The 21,856-nt window shown below is 40.2% G+C and overlaps 1 protein-coding gene across 17 annotated transcripts in view; it reads right to left on the bottom strand.

Annotated features, from left to right (window-relative positions):
• fryl (furry homolog, like) overlaps nt 1–21,856 on the bottom strand; it is a 376,544-nt gene that overhangs the window by 133,335 nt on the left and 221,353 nt on the right. For all 17 annotated transcript variants that reach the window (XM_063043177.1, XM_063043178.1, XM_063043163.1 and 14 more), the window contains 9 exons: nt 19,580–19,687; nt 18,521–18,758; nt 18,219–18,404; nt 11,948–12,034; nt 10,848–11,116; nt 10,284–10,473; nt 6,539–6,663; nt 5,861–5,918; nt 187–278 (listed from right to left, as the gene is read on the bottom strand). In XM_063043177.1, the coding sequence (XP_062899247.1) occupies nt 187–278; nt 5,861–5,918; nt 6,539–6,663; nt 10,284–10,473; nt 10,848–11,116; nt 11,948–12,034; nt 18,219–18,404; nt 18,521–18,758; nt 19,580–19,687 (1,353 nt within the window). The remainder of the gene's footprint in view (nt 1–186; nt 279–5,860; nt 5,919–6,538; nt 6,664–10,283; nt 10,474–10,847; nt 11,117–11,947; nt 12,035–18,218; nt 18,405–18,520; nt 18,759–19,579; nt 19,688–21,856) is intronic.

Genomic DNA, 21,856 nt, shown 5'->3' with positions numbered 1-21,856 from the left:
TGACAGTGAGATCTAGACATCAACCACTTTGTAAAAAGAACTCTCCCCTCCCCTTCTATCAATCACCTTCTCATCTCCTTTATTTCAAAGAAAATAAACCCAAGCTTATCTGATCTTTCTTTGACAGCATAACACTTGTGTTGCATTTTTTTTGAAGAAAACTTGAATTGTATGTTAATTCTTTACCTGTGACTAATTACACCAGCATCTGCCAGTAGTTCAAAGATCCTTACGAGTTGCACTCGCAAAATGTCTCGACGCCTGCGTCGTTTCATATTCTGCACAACACACATAAAATGTTACTTAATTCTCATGCTTTGAAAACCTATCCAATAGTAGTTAAAATAATTCAAAATAAAACTGTTCAAGAATTCAACAAAATTTATCAACCATAAAAAGATATTATCACTGAATATCTGAATATAGTCAATTAATTTCCAAACAAGTCGATGTTGTAACAGACGATGTAAGATTACTAAAGACATTACTCGTAGTCATACAGCATGGAAATACCATTTTTGTCCACTGCATTCACACTGGCCAGTGGACACCCTTCCATTTAATCCCATCTTCCAACAACCGGCCCGTAGCCCTTGATGCCCAAGCAATTCATAGGCCTATCAGACACTTCTTCAATGACGCCATCACTAATTACAGCAGCACTTTCTCTTAAGATTGCTATTTTATATCAGAAATTACAACTATCAATTATATAAACTGAATGACAGATACGATGCAAATATTCAGGTGGGGTTACAGTTTGGGTATTTGAAGGTTACTTCGATTGATTTAAATGAAGTGTCATAATAGTATCTGCATACAGACAGTACCCATAAGATTCATCAAGCCAGGCCAGCGTGAGAGAAATTTGTGCAGAACTGAACTTTCAGAATAGATATGCTTGAGTACTCAATCTTAAAGCTGAGGAGTACGCTGTTTTATCAAGGTTGTGAGGTGAGGGAGGGGCTGACGCAGGATGAGACAGCAGGAAGAAATAATGATCTCTGGGCCCTGAAAACTTGATATATGTGCCATCAGCAAAGGCAATTTTAGATGAGTGTTTAAACATTCTATGATTTCTTATTGCCATCTTCTGAAACTATACCTGAGGTAGAAGATATACTTTTGGATTAGTACACAAGAACCAAGCTAGCACATCGGTGCAGTATGGAGACACTGCTGCACAGACAGAAGTATCAATTCTTGCGAGAGCCTACAGAACAAGCCTATCCTGTTAAATGGCTATCAAAGAGCAGGATTTCTCTACATTCACTTTGCCAATCATAATCACACCTAATATCATTAGATGACTCTCATATTTATTCCATTACTGTTTGTGGAATCAAGTGTATGGAAGTTGGTAGTCATGTGTCCTGTAGATTGGAATTTGCTCAGTAGAGACGGGGGAACGCTGTAAGGATTCACCATTTGAATACCTTATAAAACTTCCAACAGGACCGCAAACTTGTGGTTTGGAGGCTTGCATGCCTCAATAATCCAGAGAGCCATGTTGGCTGGAGTCAGGGTCTTGGTAGGATCACCCTTGTCAAACAGGTCAAAGGGTAGAGGACAGACTGAGAGTGCGTCACCGTTCCTTCAGGTTCTGGAGCTCTGTTCACAGCTAACAGCCCTGACTAGTAAAACAAAATTGTTATGGAAAGAGCAATGAAGAATTCTTCTACTTCTGAGTGCAACAGTATTCCCGAGTCTCCACTCGGGACTTGTGTGACTGACCGTAGTGAAAACCAAGAGGAAGCTACTGACACGGTGAAGGAAAGAAACACAAAACAGCACCAGAGATGGGGGACCTTTATTACTGCCCTCAATGCCTGCGCATAATGGACAGTCAGCACACCTTATAGAAGGAAAGCCAGAACTTGCTGGAAATGTCTCCCTCCAACCCCTGAGTCCCAGCACCGAGGCCCTGCATGGTATCAGGGTCCGGCACAATGCAATCTGGACAGAAGTAGTCAAGAATGAGCACTATCCACAAACTACTAAGATGGCACATGCCAGACAGAAAAGCCAGGTTTCTAGTTTTGTCTTTCAGTGCTGCAAATTTTTAATCATTAAAAAGAAAGCTTTAATCCTCAAAATAAATAAAGTCACCTAGAAATGCTTAGAAACACCAGCAGACTGCCCACTTTAAAAGATGTGGAATTCCACGTTTAGTTGCTGGAGCACGTTTGGGATTTTGGTGAATGCATATAACACCATAAGACCATAAGGTATAGCAGCAGAATCAGGGCATCTGGCACATTAAATCTGCTCCGCCATTGCATCATGGCTGATCCAATCTCCCGCCTTTTCCCCCATATCCCTTCATGCCCTGACCAAACAAGAATCTATCATCCTCTGCCTAAAATATACATAAATACTTGGCCTCCACAGCTGTCCATAGCAAAGAATTCCACAGATTCATCACTCACTGTCTAAAGCATTTCCTCCTCATCTCTGTTCAAAACCGATGCTGCTCTATTCTGAGGTTGTGTCCTCTGGTCCTACAATCTCCCTCCATAGGAAACATCCTCTCTACATCCAATCTATTAAGGCCTTTCACCATTTGATAGGTTTCAATGAGGTCATCCTTCATTCTTCTGAATTCCAGTGAAAACAGGCCCAGAGCAATCAAACACTCTTCATATGACAAGCCATTCAATCCTGGAATCATTTTTGTGAACCTTCTTTGAACCCTCTCCAGTTTCAGCACGACCTTTCTAAGATAAGGGGGCCAAACCTGCTCACAATATTCCAAGTGAGGCCTCACCAGTGCTTTATAAAGTTTCAATGTTACATCCTTGCTTTTATATTCTAGTATATTCTAGTCCTCTTGAAATGAATGCTAACGTTGCATTTGCCTTCCTCACCACAGACTCAACCTGCAAATTAACCTTTAGGGAATCCCGTACAAGGACTCCCAAGTCCATTTGTTTTTTGTATTTTCTCTCCATTTAGAAAATAGTCATTCATTTCTTTTACCAAAGTGCATGACCAAATAATTCCCGTCACTGTATTCCATCTGCCACTGCTTTTCCCATTCTCCTAATCTGTCTAAATCCGCTGTAGCCCCTCTACTTCCTCAAAACTACCTGCCCCTCTACCCACCTTCATATCATTTACAAATTTTGCAACAAAGCCAGTAATTCCATCATCCAAATCATTGACATATAACATAAAAAGAATCGGTCCCAACACCCCCCCCCCACCCGCCATGGAACACTACTAGTCACCAGCAGCTGGTCAGAAAAGGCTCCCTTTATTCCCACTCTTTGCCAGCTGCCAATCAGCCACTGCTTTATCCATGCTGGAGTCTTTCCTGCAATACTCTGGGCATGTAGTTTATTAAGCTCCCTCATGTTTGGCACCTTGTCAAAGGCCTTCTGAAAATCCAAGTACACAACATCAACTGATTCTCCTTTGTCTATCCTGCTTGTTACTTCTTCAAATAATTCCAACAGATTTGTCAGGCAAGATTTTCCTTTGAGGAAACCATGCCAACTACGGCCTATTTTATCACATGCCTCCAAGTACGCTGAGACTTCACCCTTAATAATCGATTCCAATATCTTCTCAACCACTGAGGTCTGACTAACTGGCCTATAGTTTCCTTTTTTCTGCCTCTCTCCATTCTCGAAGAGTGGAGTGACATTTACAATTTTCCAGTCTTCCAGAACCATTCCAGAATCTGGTGATTCCTGAAAGATCATTACTAATGCCTCCACGATCTCTCCAGCCACCTCTTTCAGAACTCTGGGGTGTACACCATCTGGTCCAGGTAACTTATCTACCTTCAGACCTTTCAGTTTCCCAAGAACTTCCTCACTAATTACAGTAACTTCACACCTGGAACTTACACTGTACTGCCAGTGTCTTCCACAGTGAGAACTGATGGAAAATACTTAAAAAAAAAACAACTTTTGTATTCAGATATGCATTCACCAAGGTACCAAACCTGTTCACATATATGGGGCAAATATAGGCAGACCGCAGAATTGTTGCCAAAAAAACAGCAAAATCTTTGTTCACACTACAAAATGGATTATCTAGTGCTTTGCGATGACAAAAGTTCATAAAAGATGCTGAAGAATTGTAGTATTTTTCCAGATTTATATCTGCCTGAACAATATGTAGAAATGTAAAAATGCAGAAGTACATTTTGAAGTAAGAATCATTGTGCTTGGTTTTACAATTATAAATGACAAAACTTCATCTACAAGTGCAAATGGTCCTGTAGATAACTGTTATAGACAAAGGACAATCGATGAATGTTGTATACTTAAATTTTCAGTAGGCCTTTGACAAGGTGCTGCACATGAGGCTGCTTTACAAGATAAGTGCTCATGGTATTATAGCAAAGATATTGGCATGTGTAGAGCATTGGCTGATTGGCAGGAGGCAAAGAGTGGGAATAATCTGATTGGCCTCAGGTGTCTCGTGATGTTCCGGGGTTGGGACTGCTTCTTTTTAACGCTGTCTATCAACGATTTAGATGACAGAATTCATGGCATTGTGGCTAGGTTTTTAGACAATACGAAGACAGGTGGAGGGGCAGGTAGTGTTGAGGAAGCAGGGAGGCTGCAGATGGACTTAGACAGATTAGGAGAATGGGCAAGGAAATGGCAGATGGAATACAGTGTATGGTCATTCACATTGGTAAATGAAATACAAGCATGGACTATTTTCTAAACAGGGAGAAAAATTCAAAAATCTGAGGTGCAAAGGAACTTGGGAGTCCTTGTGCAGAATTCCCAAGAGGTTAATTTGCAGGTTGAGTCAGTACTGAGGAAGGCAAAGTAGTGAGGTAGCGTTCAGTCTGACAGGGCTAGGAATACAAAAAACAAGGATGTAATGCTAAGGCTTTATAAGGCACTGGTGAGGCCTCACTTGAAGTATTCTGTGCAGTTTTAGGCCCCTTACCTTAGAAATAATGTGCTGACACAGGAGAGGGTTTGGAGGATGTTCACAAGAATGATTCTGGGAAGGAAAGGCTCATTGTATAAGAAGCGATTGATGGCTCTGGGGGTTTACTCACTGGAATTTAGAAGAACGAGGGGGGAATCTCATTAAAACCTATTGAATGTTCAAAGGCCTAGACAGTGGATATGGAGAGGATGTTTCCTATGGTGGGGGAGTCCAGAACCGGAGGGCACAGCCTCAAAATAGAGGAACCTCCATTCAGAATGGAGATGAGGAGGAATTTCTTTAGCCAGAGGATGGTAAATCTGTGGAATTCATTGCCACATTTGGCTGTGGAGGACAGGTCATTGTGTGTATTTATGGCGGAGGTGACAGGTTTCTGATTAGTCGGGCGTGAAAGGTTACGGGGAAAAGGAAGGATAATGGGGTTGAGAAGGAAATGGATCAACCATGATGAAATGGCAGAGCAGACTCAATGTCTTATGGTTGTATAGTCTTATAACAACTCAAAAACACGATTAACATTTAATATACAGTACGGTGCAAAAGTCTTAGGCACATACATATAGCTACAGTGCCTAAGACTTTTGCACAGTAACGTAGCAATTTTACGGATTGGCTGTATCAGTATGTCAAGTTTACATATTGTCAACCTGGACTCAGGAATTATTTGTTATTGTTGTCAATTATGTGTCAATAAGGAAAGAAAATGCATCAATCTGTTTACATGAATTCCCAAAGGCTTAAAATATCAAAATTCCTGTAAATAAGGCTTAAACAGCACAATGTTCTTATCAATTAGACATTTTGGAACTGCTTCCCAATGCGAAACCATTTTTGGAAAATCTATAAACCAAACCTGTGAGTTTATTTATTCACAACAAAATCAAAATTTGTCAGATGATTTGAAATGTTAATGAAGAAATAGACCATTTTTATTCACCTCTGGTCTTCTTTCAAGTGCTTCTTTAATAATGGGATGAAGTTCTTCTATCAAATCCCTGCAACAAACAAGAAAACAAAAAATAACCTATTCAGAATTCTCTTCTGTTGGGCTAAAAAGTCACAAAATAGAAACTATATTCAACATTGTTTGCAAATTAATGTTAATTTTTGTTCTACATGAAGGACACTGCATATTGGATGAGTTTTTGCACTTGACTGTAAAGTGGGAATTCAAGAAAACTATACTCTGTCTCTAAATGTAGGGCCACAGAAACCTCAAGCAAATAAGGATCATAAGAGAATTGCTTCTTTGAGCGTAACACTTAAGTTTGATTAAGCATAACTGAGCAGGTTTAGAAGCAATTTCAAAAAAAAGTTGAAGGGTTGGGTAAGTGTATCATGGAAGTTTGGTTGATCACAGAGCTTGGCAAAATGTTTGCAGACGTTTTGGCTCCATGCAGATTGGAGCCGAAACATCTGCAAACATTTTACCAAACTCAACAGTTAAACCAAACTTCCAAATAGTCAACTCGAGTTACCAATATTCTGCTATTTTTCAAAATTAGCATCAAGTGTACTGCTCTCATAATAGTTTGAAAGAGAAATCAAATCAAACATATCTCAAGTTTTGTCTGTGCTGAGGATGTGTGAAAATTCTGCAATGAAATGCTCTTACCTAAATGCTACAGGGTTGGTCCTGCCAAGCCCCAGCACCAGAGATTCTGTAATTTCCATGCTCTCAGAGCGCATCATTGGTACTATAAACTTGAACAATGAGGATGGGGACGGAATGCCAATTACCTGAAATTACACGATGATTCAAATCAATACAAGATTTATATTTTCAGAACTTCATACTATTTCAACCCCAGGTCACTACTGGAAGTACCAAATAGGCTTGGTTAATAACATACTTGTTTGAGAGCAAGCTATGGTTTCAGTCCATGATACAATCATGACCATTAAGGAGGTCTTTAATGACATCAGTCATACAGCACAGAAAGAAGCCTTTATTCTGGATGAGATTCCAAACCAAGAAGCCGAATGTGGTTTGAAAATACGCTGTCAATTGAAAGTTGGGAATTGTCCTCCTCAGTTGGTTAACAACTCTTCTAGCAAAAAGAACTGCAATTTGTGGGATTTTGCTATTAGTAAATTTGGATGCTTTGTTTCTAAGTATAGATAAGGGATGAGGTATCATCAACATCCATACCATGCTACCTTCACACGGCTACCATCAGGAAGGGGGTACAGAAGACTGAAATCTCACACCACCCAGATCAAAATCAGCTACATTCTTTCAACTATTGACTGGCACAATCCTAATCACTAGAGTTCAGCACACTCTGACCACTTGGAAATCCAATGGACTTCGTTTTTTTTCTAACTGTGATCTTGTAAAAATTGTGCAGAATTTATGTTTATACTTTACTTGATTTTTTCCAGCTAAGTGCAATTTGAGGATTAGTTAGTTCAGATAAATTAGCTTGGTAAAATAAAATAATATAGGTACAGGGTGTGATTCATATAGCAATTAACGCCGTCTTCATTTTGGTATTCAAAAGCCATACACAACATGAAGATATTATTTGCCAGCTGTGCTTCCGCTCTTCTCAAGAATAATGAGTGGTTGTTTATAGAAAGCCAAATATGGAGTAGTGGCATATATCAACCAAGTTAGTAATGACAAATATAAATGCCTTCCAAACTTGCTAGTCTCTATCCTACTGATGACATTAACCCAGCAAGATCACAAGCATACTCATTATCTATTCCACAACTGGACTTTGATGCAAATTATCAACTTTCCATTTTCTTCCACAGATTTTTCCTGACCTGCTAAATTCCTCCAGCATTTTGTGTGTAATTAATGACTGTTAGATTTTCCAGAATCTAAGCAGCATTAAAAGATCATTACCAAGGCATCTGGTATCACGGCAGCACTTCATGTAGCGCCATGTGATAAAACTATTGAACTGATGGGATTTATCTAGTTTTAATTATCTTTATTTCTCCAGCACTCCCTTTTTTAATGATATTAATTACTTGAAATTCCTTGCAGTCATTAGAATAATGGTTACACTCCACTTCTTTTACAGTTATCGTTTAAATGACAATAAGCAAAAAATACTTATTTGTGCCTTTGCCATTCCTTTACCCACGACCCCCCATTTTTCACTCCCTCATTGAATCCTATATTCATTTTGCTACACTATTCTTTTCAAAAATTATTTCTTCTTACTTCAAACTTTTATTTTTTCTCTCTTGATTTATTTTTTGATCTTGTGTGAGTACTTCATAAATTTCCCAATATTTCATTACAATAAAATTAACTTCTTTTCAAATAATACTATCCCTAACTTTCTACTTACTTCCAATTCACAATTTGAAAATATTCTTTCTGTGCTTGCCATTGCTTATAGACTGCATTTTAATCAAATGTATCAATCTACATCAGTCAAATCATTTCTCATCCTTCATTGCATTTTTTTAAATTTCTAGATTTTAGTTTTGGAATTATGGACCCCAATAGATTGAAGCTGCTGAGCTGTCAAGGGCAAAAATAAAGTGAGTAAACTTTGGACTTGATTAAGTGCATTTAACCGAAGCTTGGGTGAACTGTAAGCATTTGCTTTTTTTTAAAAAGCCATACCAGAATTAGAGCTTTCATGTTCTTTTCTTCAGTGCTGGCATGGCAATTGGCCACTGTAAACTACCCTTTGGTGTAGGGTAATGGCCAAAATAATCAAAGGCAGTTATACGAGGAAGAATAATTTCCAGGGACACTGGGAAATAAGAGGGGCAATGGGACTGCTTGAGACAGCAGACATATATTTGTACACACATGCAGTGACCTGCACACCCATCAATCGCACACACACACCCATGTAAACTAAATCATGCCACATGAGCGTATGTACACACACACACAGAACATATGCAAACACTACTTGGAATGTGTACATTTCCTCAGCTTTCACAGCCAATTCCTGTCCTCCTTCACTGTCCCTTTCCCTCACTTTTCACTTCCCTCAAATCTCTCCCCCCCAACACAGTCTCCACCAGCTTTCCATTTGCCAGCCATCACCTTCTTCAAGAATACAACATCAGGGACAATCCCAAAGGACAGCTGACCTCCCTGCAACAGCAACCACAAATGCCAAAGTGTGCAATTTAGTAAAAATGTCCAATCTACAGCCTTTGAGAAGCAATGTATGCCTAAAAGGGGAAAAAAATCTAATATTTTCCAAAACAATACACACAAAATGCTGGAGGAACTCAGCAGGTCATGTAGCATCTATGGAAATGAATAAACAGTTGACATTTCAGGCCAAGATCCTTTTTCAGGACTGAGAAGGACGTGTGAAGATGCCCAGAATAAAAAGGTGAAAGAAGGGAAGGAGGCTAACTGGAAGATCATAGGGGAAGCCACGTGGGTGGGAAAAGTCAAGTGCTGGAGAAGAAAAAATCTGACAGAAGAGAAGAGTGGACCATAGGAGAAAGGGAAGGAGGACAGGACCCAGGGGAATGTGATAGGCAGGTGAGAAGAAGTAAAAGGCCAGAGTGGAGAATATCAGAAGAGGGAGGGGGAAGGAATTTTTTTTTACCGGAAGGAGAAAATGATATTCATGCCATCAGGTTGGAGGCTACAGAGATGGAATACAAAGTGTTGCTCCTCCACCCTGAGAGTGGCCTCATCTTGGCACAAAATGAGGCCATAGGCCGACGTCGGAATGGGACCAGGATTTGGAATTGGAATTGAAATTGAAATGTTTGGCCATCGGACAGTTCCACATTTGGTGGATGGAGTGGAGGTGCTTTTTTCCCCCCAAATTGGCATTAGAAAGAATCCAAACCAGAGTTAAGTTTATTCCAACCACTCCCATTTCCTACTAATGTTAAAGCCAACCTCATCAAATAGGACAAATCCTTGTTGAAGTAGAAAAGTGCCAGAAGCATACATAGGTTATGCCAACTGACAGCCAAGGCTCAATTTGATTGGAGTGTGGGCTTAGGTGACTCTCTTCAAGTAAGTCTCACCTGCAAACACAGAACAGTACAGCACAAAAACGGGCACTTTGGTCTGTGCCAAATATGATGCCAATTTAAATTAAATTCCTTCTGCTTACACATGACCCACATCCCTCCATTCCCTGCACATTCATGTGCCTATCTGAAAATCTCTACAATACCACCAATAATTCAGCTTCCATCACTACCCCTGGCATCTCATTACAGGTGCCTGCTAATCTAGAAACCATCTCAAATAGAAATAAACCTACAGATGTATTCCTTTGAAATATTAAACAACTAAGTCATTTAATGTCTAAATAACTTAAAGAGACCTAAAACTATTTTTGTACTGCTATCCTGCTCTATTTGTTATTTTAGTTTTCTTGAAACAATGAAGTTGTACTTACTTTAGAATCCAAACTATATCCACTATCTGGTGTAGACGCCAGCGTCTCTGGAGGGGAGCAGCGCACTGACCCAGAAGGAGTCATGTTACATGTTGCTGCACTGCAGCAAAGAATAAGGTAGTTTCTCCAAAGCCCAATGTAGGAATCATTGCCAATTGTGGTGCTCACCTTCTTGGCATTTATAGGACTGCTGTATGAAAGAAAAAAAGAATAGTTTAATGGTTAAATATGTTCAGACTTTGGTAACTCCCCTTTCAAACTAACCAGCTTTCTAAATTAAAGTCGCTTTGATAAAATGAAAAAAAAACAAATACAGTACTTGAATATTTCAATCACTTAAAATTTTACAAGTAGGTTAACAAATCTAAGTTTTGATGACATTATTTTCATGTAACTGACGTAGAAATAAATGAAGACTCTGAAATATACAAATACTACTCACATTCTTTAGTTAGTTTAAAATGCTAATGATGAAGGAAAAGGATAAATTGTGTTTAACTAACTGAGAAGAGACCAAGGCAGTGGTCACCATTAAGTTCTTACAATTAGAGAAGAAGGACTCACTTTATATCTACTTGTGGAGAAAGCATCTGTAGACGAGTATATGAATACATCCATGCAAAACTCAGTGCTGAGGGACAATGTTTGGGCAAATTTTCTTGCTTGAGGAAGCTTGATAAGCTGATAACCCAAGGGTCCAGACCCTGTGTCACGTGTGCAAATATCCAAATGTGTGAAGGACTGACCACATCAAACTGATGACTGATGGGAGAGGAACTCCATTCTGCCAGAGTCTGGAGGTCTATCCCACTGGGGCAAAACAGCAGGTTTGTCTGATTTGAGAAAAAGTATTTTAAAATTAGAATTGCTTTGGATATACAACACCAAAGGAAATTATATTAATGCAAAGTTGTATATAACAGCTCAAGATAAAAAACAACTATTAAAAAGATTGAGAATTTTCTTTCAACATGCACATCATCATATCCTTCGCTGGGATACAATTACATCAAGAACAGCTGTTTTTAAGTACCTTGCACAAAATTCTCCTCATCATCAATGACTTAATTGGGACAGACATCATTTACGAGCGTGATACTTTGTTTAAATGGTGTCTACCTGCACTTTTGGAAGGGAGTGTCACTGAAGAACAATCACTTTGAATCACCCAGTGACTCAAATACACAGAAAATCAGTAATATCAGGAATACAGATGCAGTGTAGTGAATCATTAATGTGAATCCATCTGACAAGAAAAGGGGCAGGAGATACAGAATAATGTCTCTTAATGCCCTGGCAATAAACACCGAATTTGTGTACTGGTCCCATTAGACACTGTAAAACCATTGTATTATTAACGTGGCCTTCATTAAGAACTCTGCAGCTAAAATATAGGACTATCACTTAAGGAACATATTATTTAATTTTTATTCTAACTTTAGTGGTGCAGTGGGGGGGGGGGGAGCGGGCGGGTGATTGCTTGCTTATCTTCATAGATGTCTGGCATCCAGTACCTCAGAAAAGGACGAAAGTGAACACTAAAACAAAAAATCTCTGGATAACAAACTAAGTTCATAAAACATATTTATAATGTGCTCAAAATTGTCAACAAACAACAGATTTCAGGCCAAAAAGTATCAATCAGTTCCATCTCACTACTCTACCTGGTCTGCTCCAGTGAGGTGTATAAAGCTTTCCAAGATGGAAGGGCTTAATCGATCCATAACATCAATTGCCAGCTCTTCATCACCCTGAGAAAGAGAAAGTGTGAAAAAAAATCACATTTGTTGCTGCACAATGTGCCAAACAGATTATGAATTCAGTCGAGGAACATGCAGCGTTGCCTTCTGACAATTGGCAAGAATGCAACAAAAAAATTGTGTTGCCACCTGAATAAAATACACAAAGCATTTAATAAATGTATTTAGAAGTGCTAATAATAGATTGGTAATAACATTTTCCCCTTGCTGACAATCAACACAGGCACACCTCAAGGATGTGTGCTTAGTTCACTCCTTTATTCTCTCTACCATCCATATGGCTTGGCACAGCTCAAACAGCATCTGTAAATTTGCTGATAACACCACTGCTGTCGGCAGAATCGCAGATGGTGATGAGGGGGCGTACAAGAGTGAGATAGATCAGCTATTTGCATGGTGTTGCACTCACTGGCAGTAAGACCAAGGAACTGATTGTGGACTTCAGGAAGGGGAAGTTGAGAGGACACGCATCAGTTTCATTGAGGGGTCAGCAGTCGAAAGGATGAGCCACTTCATAATTCTGGGCATCAGAATCTCAAGAGAATCTCTTTAGCCCAACAAATGGATGCAATCACAAAAAAAGCACACCAGTGGGTCTACGCCATTAGGAATTTGAAGAGATTTAGTATGTCACTAAGGATTTTTACAGATGTATGGTGGACAGCATTCTGACTGGTTGCATTACCACCTGGCATGGAAGCTCCAATATACAGGATCAAAAGTGGATGTAGAGGGTTATAGGATCAGCGAGATCTATCACAGACACAACCCCAACATGTGAGGTCATATTCAAGAAGTGGTGCCCTAGGAAGGGAACAGCCATCAATATGACCCTCACCATCAGGGATGTGTCCCCTTTGTGTTCCCACCATCGGGGAGGCAGTACAGAAGCTTGAAGAAATACACTCAACATTTTGGTAGCAGCTTCTTCCTCTCCGACATTAGGTCCATTCACTCATCAACATTATCTCGTTATTCCTCCTTTGCACTATTTATCTATTTTTTTAAAAAATTTAATGTAATTTTATGTCTCACACTATATTGCTACCACAAAACAAAAGATTTACCGACATATGCCAGTCATGATAAACTTGATTTAGAGATTATGTTCAACTGGACAACTAATGATAAAAAGGTATACAAGTATGCATTCTTGATACATTATATTACAATAAATACAACTACTATCATCAATTTCCATGTTGCCTATAAGAATAATTTGTCGAGCACCACCCACCACAAAGAGCAGGATTTTCCAGTGACCACCCATTTCACCTTCCCCATTATCAATTGATTTGTCGGTCCATGGCCTCCTCCACTACCAAACAGTGGCCAAAAATAGGTTGGAGGAGCAACACCTCATATTCCCTCTGCGTAGCCTCTAATCTCATCACATGAACACTGATTTCTCTAACTTCCGGTAATTTCTACCTCTCCCTCCTTCTCTCTTTTTCTACTGTCCATTCTAGCACCCCTTTCACTCCTTCTCCTCTTCTCACTTGCCCATCACCTCTCCATGGTGCCCCTCCAACTTTGCTTTTCTCCATGGTCCACTGTCCACTATTAGATTCTCCACTCCATCTTTCACAAGCGGGACCTCTCAGTGGCACTTTAATTCTGATTCCCATTTCAACATACTGGCCCATGGCCTCCCCCTGGGCCACGATGAGGCCACCCTCAGGGTGGAGGAGCAACATCTTATATTCCATTTGGGTAGTCTCCAATCTGATGGCATGAATATCAATTTCTCCTTCCAGTAAACAAATTTCCCGTCCCCCCTTCCTCTATTCCCACTCAGACCTTTTACCTTTTCTCACTTGCCCATTACTTCCCCCTACATCCTCTCCTCCTTCCCTTTCTCCTATGGTTCATTCTCCTCTCCTATCAGATTCCTTTTTCTTGACTTTTCCCACCCACCTGGCTTCACCTATCACCTTTCAGCTAGTCTCCTTTCCCCCGCCCCCCCCGCAACCTTTCTATTCTGGCATCTTCCCCCTTCCTTCTTTGTCCTGGGGGTGGGGGGGGGGGAGAAGGAGGGTCCAGGTACAAAACATCGACAATCTATTAATTTCCATGTTTCCATGGATGCTGCCCGACCTGCTGAATTTCTCCATCATTTTGTGTGTGTTCCTTCTTCAGCTCTTTACCAGCACCTATCACCTCCCAGCTTCTTACTTCATCCCTCCTACCCCACTCACCTTCTCCCTCACCTGATTTCAGCTGTTACCTGCAAGCTTGAACTCCTTACCCTCCCCCAACCTTCTTAATCTGGTTTCTGCCCTTTCCTTTTCCAATCCTGAAAGGGGATCTCAGCCTGAAACAATGATTGTTTATTCCCCTCCAAAGATGTTGCCTGACTTGCTGAGTTCCTCTAGCCTTCTGTGTGTGCTGCTCAAGATTTCCAGCACCTGTAGATCTCCTGTGTATAGGGGTAGCTATATTTTTAGAACCTCCAAATTGCTACAATGGAGTCTTGGGAGTCAGTGTAAAAAAATTAAATCCAGCGTCCTGAGAATTTATTGATCAATGGGACAACAATGTTAAAAACCTTTGAAAAGTTCAGCTGACAAAGTTCAAAAAGGTCAAATAAATATAGAGCCATAAATGATGTTTTTATCCAGAGTCTAATGGCCGGCTTTGTCCACAGATATACTAAACATTTCTATCCCAACAGCTCCCAAAGAGCTCAGTGACACAAAACAGAACAGTTAGTGAGTTGTGACTAGGCCTCAACTGGTTGAATCCAAGATCTTGAGTCTGGGCTGGCCTGATGGCCATTTGACAGTTTACTTGTGTTGCTGACCTTTTCAACATTTTCTAAATTCCCCTGATTATCAGAAACATTCAGAACAATTGAAATAGACTGAAAAAATTAGGAAATGAAAAGAAAATTTAAAAGTAGCATAGCGGTTAGCATGACACTATTACAGCTTGGGTGTAGGGAGTTCAATTCTGACATTGCCCTGAAAGGAGCTTGTTCGTTCCTCCCCGTGAACAAGGGAGTTTCCTCCAGGTGCTGGGGTTTCCTCCAGGTGCTCTGGTTTCCTCACTCATTACAAAGACATACTACTGATCATTGTAGGTTGTCCTGTGATTAGGCTAGGGTTCAGTAAGTGGCTTGTTGGACCAGAAGGGCCCGTTCACGCTATACTTCTAAATAAATAAATAACCTTATAAATAACCTTATGTTAGTAAAACCATATAAAGCCAAATGAGAAAAATTAAAACTTAGTTATATTTAACTTTTCAATGAAAATCAACAGCCCCATTCACCTGCCTGAGAGCTACACTCACCCACAACTGCCATAAAGCTGAGGTACCAGATCATTTGGTCTCCTATTAACAGGACTAAATCCATATACACGAGAAATTCTACAGGAGCTGGAAATCCAAAGCAATGCACGCAAATTGCTGGAGGAATGCAGCAGGTCTGGCAGCATCTATGAAAATGACTAACAGTTGACGTTTCAAACCCAGACCCTTCTTCAGGAAGGGGAAAGACACCAGGATAAAAAGGTGGGGGGAGGAGGAGGAGGTTAGCTAGAAGGTGATAGGTAAAGCCAGGTGGATAGGAAAGGGTATGGGCTGGAGAGAAAGAATCTGATAGGAGAGGAGAGTAGACCATAGGACAAAGGGAAGGTGATGGGACCCGGGGGAGGTGATAGGCAGGTGAGATGAGTTAAGAGGCCAGAGTGGCAAACAGAGGAAGAGAGGAGGAGGGGGGGAATTTATATTCATACCGTCAGGTTGGAGATTACCCAGACGAAATATAAGGGTGTTGCTCCTCCACACTGAGGGTGGCCTTATCATGGCACAAGATAAGGCTATGGGCTGACATAGCAGAATGGGAATATGAATGGGAATTAAAATAATGGGCTACTAGGAAGTTCTGCTTCCAGCAGATGGAGCGGAGGTGCTCGGAAAAGCAGTCACCCAATTTATGACAGGTCTCACCAATTGGGAGGCTGAATTGTTGAGCACTGGACACAATAGACGACCCCAACAGATTTGCAGGTGAAGTATTTCCTCACCCGAAAGGAGTATTGCTGACAGAGTACTGACCTACAGCCAGAAGCTGGCTGCTGGAGAGATCATTTGTAAACTGACAAGACGTTCTCTATGCGTCAGACAAAGGAAATGGGTATGTTAATTGGCATCAGATACTTTCAGCTAAGTTATTTTCCTTTTTATGATAAAGAGATCCATTTAGCTTCCTGACCAGAAAATTAAACATGGTCATATCCATACTTCTTCTCTCTGAATAATTAGGGTATTCATGTACCCAGAGAGTCAGCCCGCACAACACTAATCTAGGGTGCCTGGATTTTCCAGCCTCAGAAGCTTTCAACCATCCAAATTAATTACTTTGTCCCAGTGAAAGTGCCTGAACATTCAGAGGCATTGTGTCAGTTCCATTGTCCTCCCAACGCATATATGTAATTCAACGTGCATTTTGGATCAGAAGTAAGTGGAACTAAAAAAAAGTTTAGCTCACAGGTGGATAGGGTAGTTAAGAAAGCTTATGGGGTGTTAGCTTTCATAAGTCGAGGGATAGAGTTTAAGAGTCGCGATGTAATGATGCAGCTCTATAAAACTCTGGTTAGGCCACACTTGGAGTACTGTGTCCAGTTCTGGTCACCTCAGTATAGGAAGGATGTGGAAGCATTGGAAAGGGTACACAGGAGATTTACCAGGATGCTGCCTGATTTAGAGAGTATGCATTATGATCAGAGATTAAGGGAGCAAGGGCTGAACTCTTTGGAGAGAAGGAGGATGAGGGGAGACGTGATAGAGGTGTACAAGATAATAAGAGGAATAGATAGAGTGGATAGCCAGCGCCTCTTCCCCAGGGCACCACTGCTCAATACAAGAGGACATGGCTTTAAGGTAAGGGGTGGAAAGTTCAAGGGGGATATTAGAGGAAGGTTTTTTACTCAGAGAGTGGTTGGTGCGTGGAATGCACTGCCTGAGTCAGTGGTGGAGGTAGATACACTAGTGAAGTTTAAGAGACTACTAGACAGGTATACGGAGGAATTTAAGGTGGGGGCTTATATGGGAGGCAGGGTTTGAGGGTCGGTACAACATTGTGGGCCGAAGGGCCTGTACTGTGCTGTACTATTCTATGTTCTATGTTTATCTGCACATGTACGTTGAACCACACAGTGAAATGTGTCATTTGCGTTGAGTATGTGCTCTAGGCAGCCCACGTGTTGCCATGCTTCCAGTGGCAACATAGCATGCCCACATGTACACCTTTAGAATGTGGGAGGAAACCCATGTGATCATAGGTAAAATATAAAAACTCCTTACAGACAGCGGTGAGAATTGAACCACAATCTGGTAGCTGGTGCTCTAAAGCGTTATGCTAATTGCAGCACTACCATGCAATTAACTAATAAGGCAACTTAACCGAATCCCAGACAGTTGCATCATTCTTAAAGCAGGCACATGGTATTTCTGCAACAAACTTATTATATTTGAATTTCGAAAATTCAACCTTTTTCACCTGTTATCATACATGCTATTGCATTACTTTGACTAAAACTTATCACTCGTAATTAATCTGATATCCTTCAAATGTATATTAACTGAACTGTTGAAAGTGAAGAAACCCTTTTCCTAAAACAAGGGTTAATAGGGAAAAGTTGATATGAATGTTCAATGTAAAATGACAATTATGCAAGTGGAAGACTCTAAAATATTTCTTAAGAGATGAGATTGTTAAGGCACTGAATACTTAGAGAAGCAAGGTCATAGATCCGTTACAATGTAGGGCAAGGGAATTATACTTTGCAAAGAAAAGCTGAAAAAGGATTTAATGCAGATATACTGTATTATGCACGATAGCAGGTTTGGTCCAAGATTTGTCTAGCTGTGACATCTTAGGTTGTTCAGTTCCATGTCACATAATTCTAAGACAATTACAGGACCAAAGAACAACAACAGATTGAATTGTTTCAGTGCAGTTTCTGGAAGAATATCTTTAGATTCAACATTGTGCTTGATCTACATGGCAACATGCATAGATTTTTATATTAAGATGACCATCAACATTTCTGAATCAGTTGACAAGTGAACAGCACAGAATTGTAGAATAGCTTGATAGGGTAATACAGGACGAGGTCATGTGAACATCAATACAACTAATAATAAAATTCAACAAATTGGCACTGACCTTTGAAAGGCCTAAAGCTGTGAACAAACTTCTAATTTCTCTGAGAATGTTGACAGCTAGTCTCCTAGTGGCTGGCCGACAGCTGCAGAGAACCACTAAAGCAAAACCCTCCACTGCATGGAAGACAGAGGAATAAGGGCTCCGTTCCAGTGGAAGTGTGTGGGCAGCTCCATTGGGAACAGCACGCTGTGGATAACATAATAAATGTAAGGCAGAAGCATGAAATTACAAAATGAGTTTGGCAACTGAACAGCAAAGCAGAGTTATAGGTTGTTTATTCAAAATCACTTTTTAGTCATTACCTGCAGATCATGACCTTTCACGTGAGATTGAACTGCTTGTTTCCAATGATTTATTAACTGTACTAGCATCTTGACAGAGTTATCAAGGAGCGTTGGATGGACATCATTTACTTCTCGGACAATGAATGACACAAACCCCGAGAGAACATCCTCCCTCCAGTCAGAAAAGTCAACCATTAAAGCCTGTAGGGTAGTAAATGCCAGACCACGAAGTTCTTCATCCATGTGTATGGTGAGTCTATTTATTTAAAGAAAAAGATGCCTAATTACCAGTAATACATTTCTAGTGCACTGTCTATTCCCCTCCATAACTTAAAAATGCACAAGTTGAAAAGGGTTAAGTAAATGAAAATAGGAACTCAGTAATACTTTGCATTTCTATTTTTAAAAAGAAACAGCCCTTCCAGTCCAACAAGTCCATACCTTACAATTACACCCACGTGACCAACTAACCTACTAACTGGTACACCTTTGGAATGTGCATGGAAACTGCAACACCTGGAGGAAACCCATGCAGTCATGGGTTAACACACAAACTCCTATAGACAGCAGTGGGAGTTGAACCCAGTATCGTAAAGCATTGTGCCTACTGTGTACTGTAAAGCACTGCGCTAACCGTGTTGCTGTCGTACCGGCCCAATAGCACTTGTAGATAGTAGGAAAGTGTAATTGATACAGTACAAAGAACTTCATTATAAAATCTAAATTGGTATTTTCAGTTTTTAATTTTAAAAGGGACGGTTTTATAATCTTGTAAGTCAACCAGATCCTCTCAATGTAAGATAACTGACTGATAAAAATGATCAAATTATCAAAGTCCTGGCAAATGCAAGATTTTTTCTTCCCCCCATACAGCCAAAATACATTCTCATGCACAGTATACAACTTAAGCTTTATATGTACTGAAAAACCTAGAAAAGAGAACAGCAATGTTTCACATATTAGAACATGTTTATGTTGTCAAAGATCTCAGAATCAGATTTATCACCAGCATGTGACGTGAAATTTGTTAAACCAACTTCATAACATTTTATTTTTATATTAGTATAAATTTGTCACCTTGCCAGAAGTTCAACAAGTTCTGCCCTGCTCATGCCATCTGGAATGAGCCTAGGAATAGCAGCCACACAAGTACGGAAAAGGTCAATCTTCGGCTTTCTTTCTCCCCTGTTAAAACAAAAATCATTGAAATGGTTAATCACTGTAACTTCCAAGAGTCATACATAAATATAATGAATTAGATCAGGAAAGAAGAAAAAAATTATATTTAATTATTTCAGTCAGTCATTTTCTAGTTAGCTTATCCTAAAAGAATTATTAATAGACTAAACTGCTGTGTTACAGAGGTTTCCAAGCATCAGTAATTTCCAATGTCAGGAAGTATCAACGAAATTTGACTTGATTTCATTTCACATTGATGTCAGATAATTGTTTTCATGACTGTAAAAAAAACTCGCAAAATTCATCTTAGCAATTTCTTTCATAAATATCAGGACACACTACTTAGGAATCTGGAAAATAAATTAAGATGGAATTTTAAGTTGAATTGTTTACTCCACAAGAAGAAAGATGCATGAAAACAACCTGAAGGATTTAAGAACATAGCAAATGGGATGAAGGATGCATTTCTGCATAAGTCAGATGCATTACTGACATGGAAGATAATGTGATAAAGGTGAAAATCCTCAATTGATCTATACAGAAAGAAAGCATCTAATTTGAAAATAACTTCTACTATGTGGCATTGAAGACTCGAAAAAACAAAACATTGGCATAACTAAGCAAAGTCATAGTAACAAATGATCTATCTAATTGCAATGCACTCAAATAATGTGAAATATTTAAAATCTGGTAAGAATCTTAATATCTGGGAAGCTGATAGGTAGATAAGTCACTTGGACCAAATGGATTACACCACAGAGTTCTGAAAGAAATAGCAGAAGAGATTGTGGAAACATTAGTAGAGAACTTTCAAGAATCACTAGAATGGTTCTGGAGGACTGGAGAATTGTAAAAGTCACTCCACTCTTTAAGAAGGGAGGGAAGCAAAAATCAGGAAATTATAGGCCAGTTTGACTGACTTCAGTGGTTCGGAAGATATTGGAGTCTATTATTAAGGATGAGGTTTCAGGATACTTAGAGGTGCATGACCAAAGTTAGCATGGTTTCCTTAAGGGGAAATTTAGTCTGTTGGAATTCTTTGAGGAAACAACAGGCAAGATAGACAAAGGAGAGTCAGTGGAAGTTGTTTACTTGGATTTTCAGGCCTTTGACAAGGTGCTGCACATGAGAATGTTTGAACAAGATAAAAAGCCTATGGTATTATGGGAAAAAATAGCATGAATCCAAGATTGGCTGACAGGCAGAAGACAAACAGTGAGAAAATAGTTCTGGAGAATAGTGGTGCTCTTCAGGGGTCAGTGTTACTATGCTAACAATTTTGATGAAAGAATTAATGGTCTTGTGGCCAATTTTGTGTACGATACAAAGATAGGTGGAGAGGTGGGAAGTGTTGAGGAAGCAGGCAGTCAGCAGAATGACTTGGACAGATTAGAAGTATTAGTAGATGGAGTATAGCATAGGGAAGTGTATGGTCATGCACGTTAGCATTCCGTTAAGATGGTGGCATGCTTGGTCGCAGTTGCCTCTCCAGGTCCAACCAATGGTGTAATTGTTTGCCTTTTATATCTTATGATCGCAAGATGCTGCTGGCTATTAAGAGAACCAAATACTGCAGATCTGCTCCACTAGCAGGTTGCTGGATAGCAGTGGAACTCAGCATGGACTTGTTGCATACTGTATTGCCATCTGCTGCAGACACCCAGAGAAGGCAGAGTCAGAGGCGATGCAGGATCCAACAAATGGCATAAATGATTGCCATGTCGATGTTTTTCTTTTGATCACAAGACCCTGTTGGACATTGAAATGTAGGGTGCTGCAAGTCCAGTTCATTGGTTCCTTGATGAGACCGGATGCCGGGGGAATTGTGTGGCCTGGGTTGTTGCGTGGACAAAGCCCTCATGCTGTGGCATTGCCTATTGAAGCCGCCCAGGAGAGGAGACACTGGAAGTAGTGTGGGAGAGAGCAGAAGCTCAGCAGGCATGCTGGAGTCTGTGCTGCGTTGGGGAGCTGCTCTCCAGTGTTTGATCAGTGGAGGACAAGCTGGATTGCGTTCAGCTATGGCTGATCCAATGCGTAATGAGGAATTGGTGCGTGCTTCTTCTTGCAACATGGCACCAGGATAACATCCCATGCCCTATCAATCTCCAGGCCATGGCACTCAGGGACTTGGGCTACATTATACTTTGTGGCTATATGTTTTTCTGCTATCATAAC

Source organism: Mobula hypostoma, chromosome 3, assembly GCF_963921235.1.
Source record: "Mobula hypostoma chromosome 3, sMobHyp1.1, whole genome shotgun sequence".
NCBI classification, from domain to species: domain Eukaryota; kingdom Metazoa; phylum Chordata; class Chondrichthyes; order Myliobatiformes; family Myliobatidae; genus Mobula; species Mobula hypostoma.
Note: the sequence above shows the minus strand (reverse complement) of the source record. Positions and strands in the feature narration are given on the sequence as shown.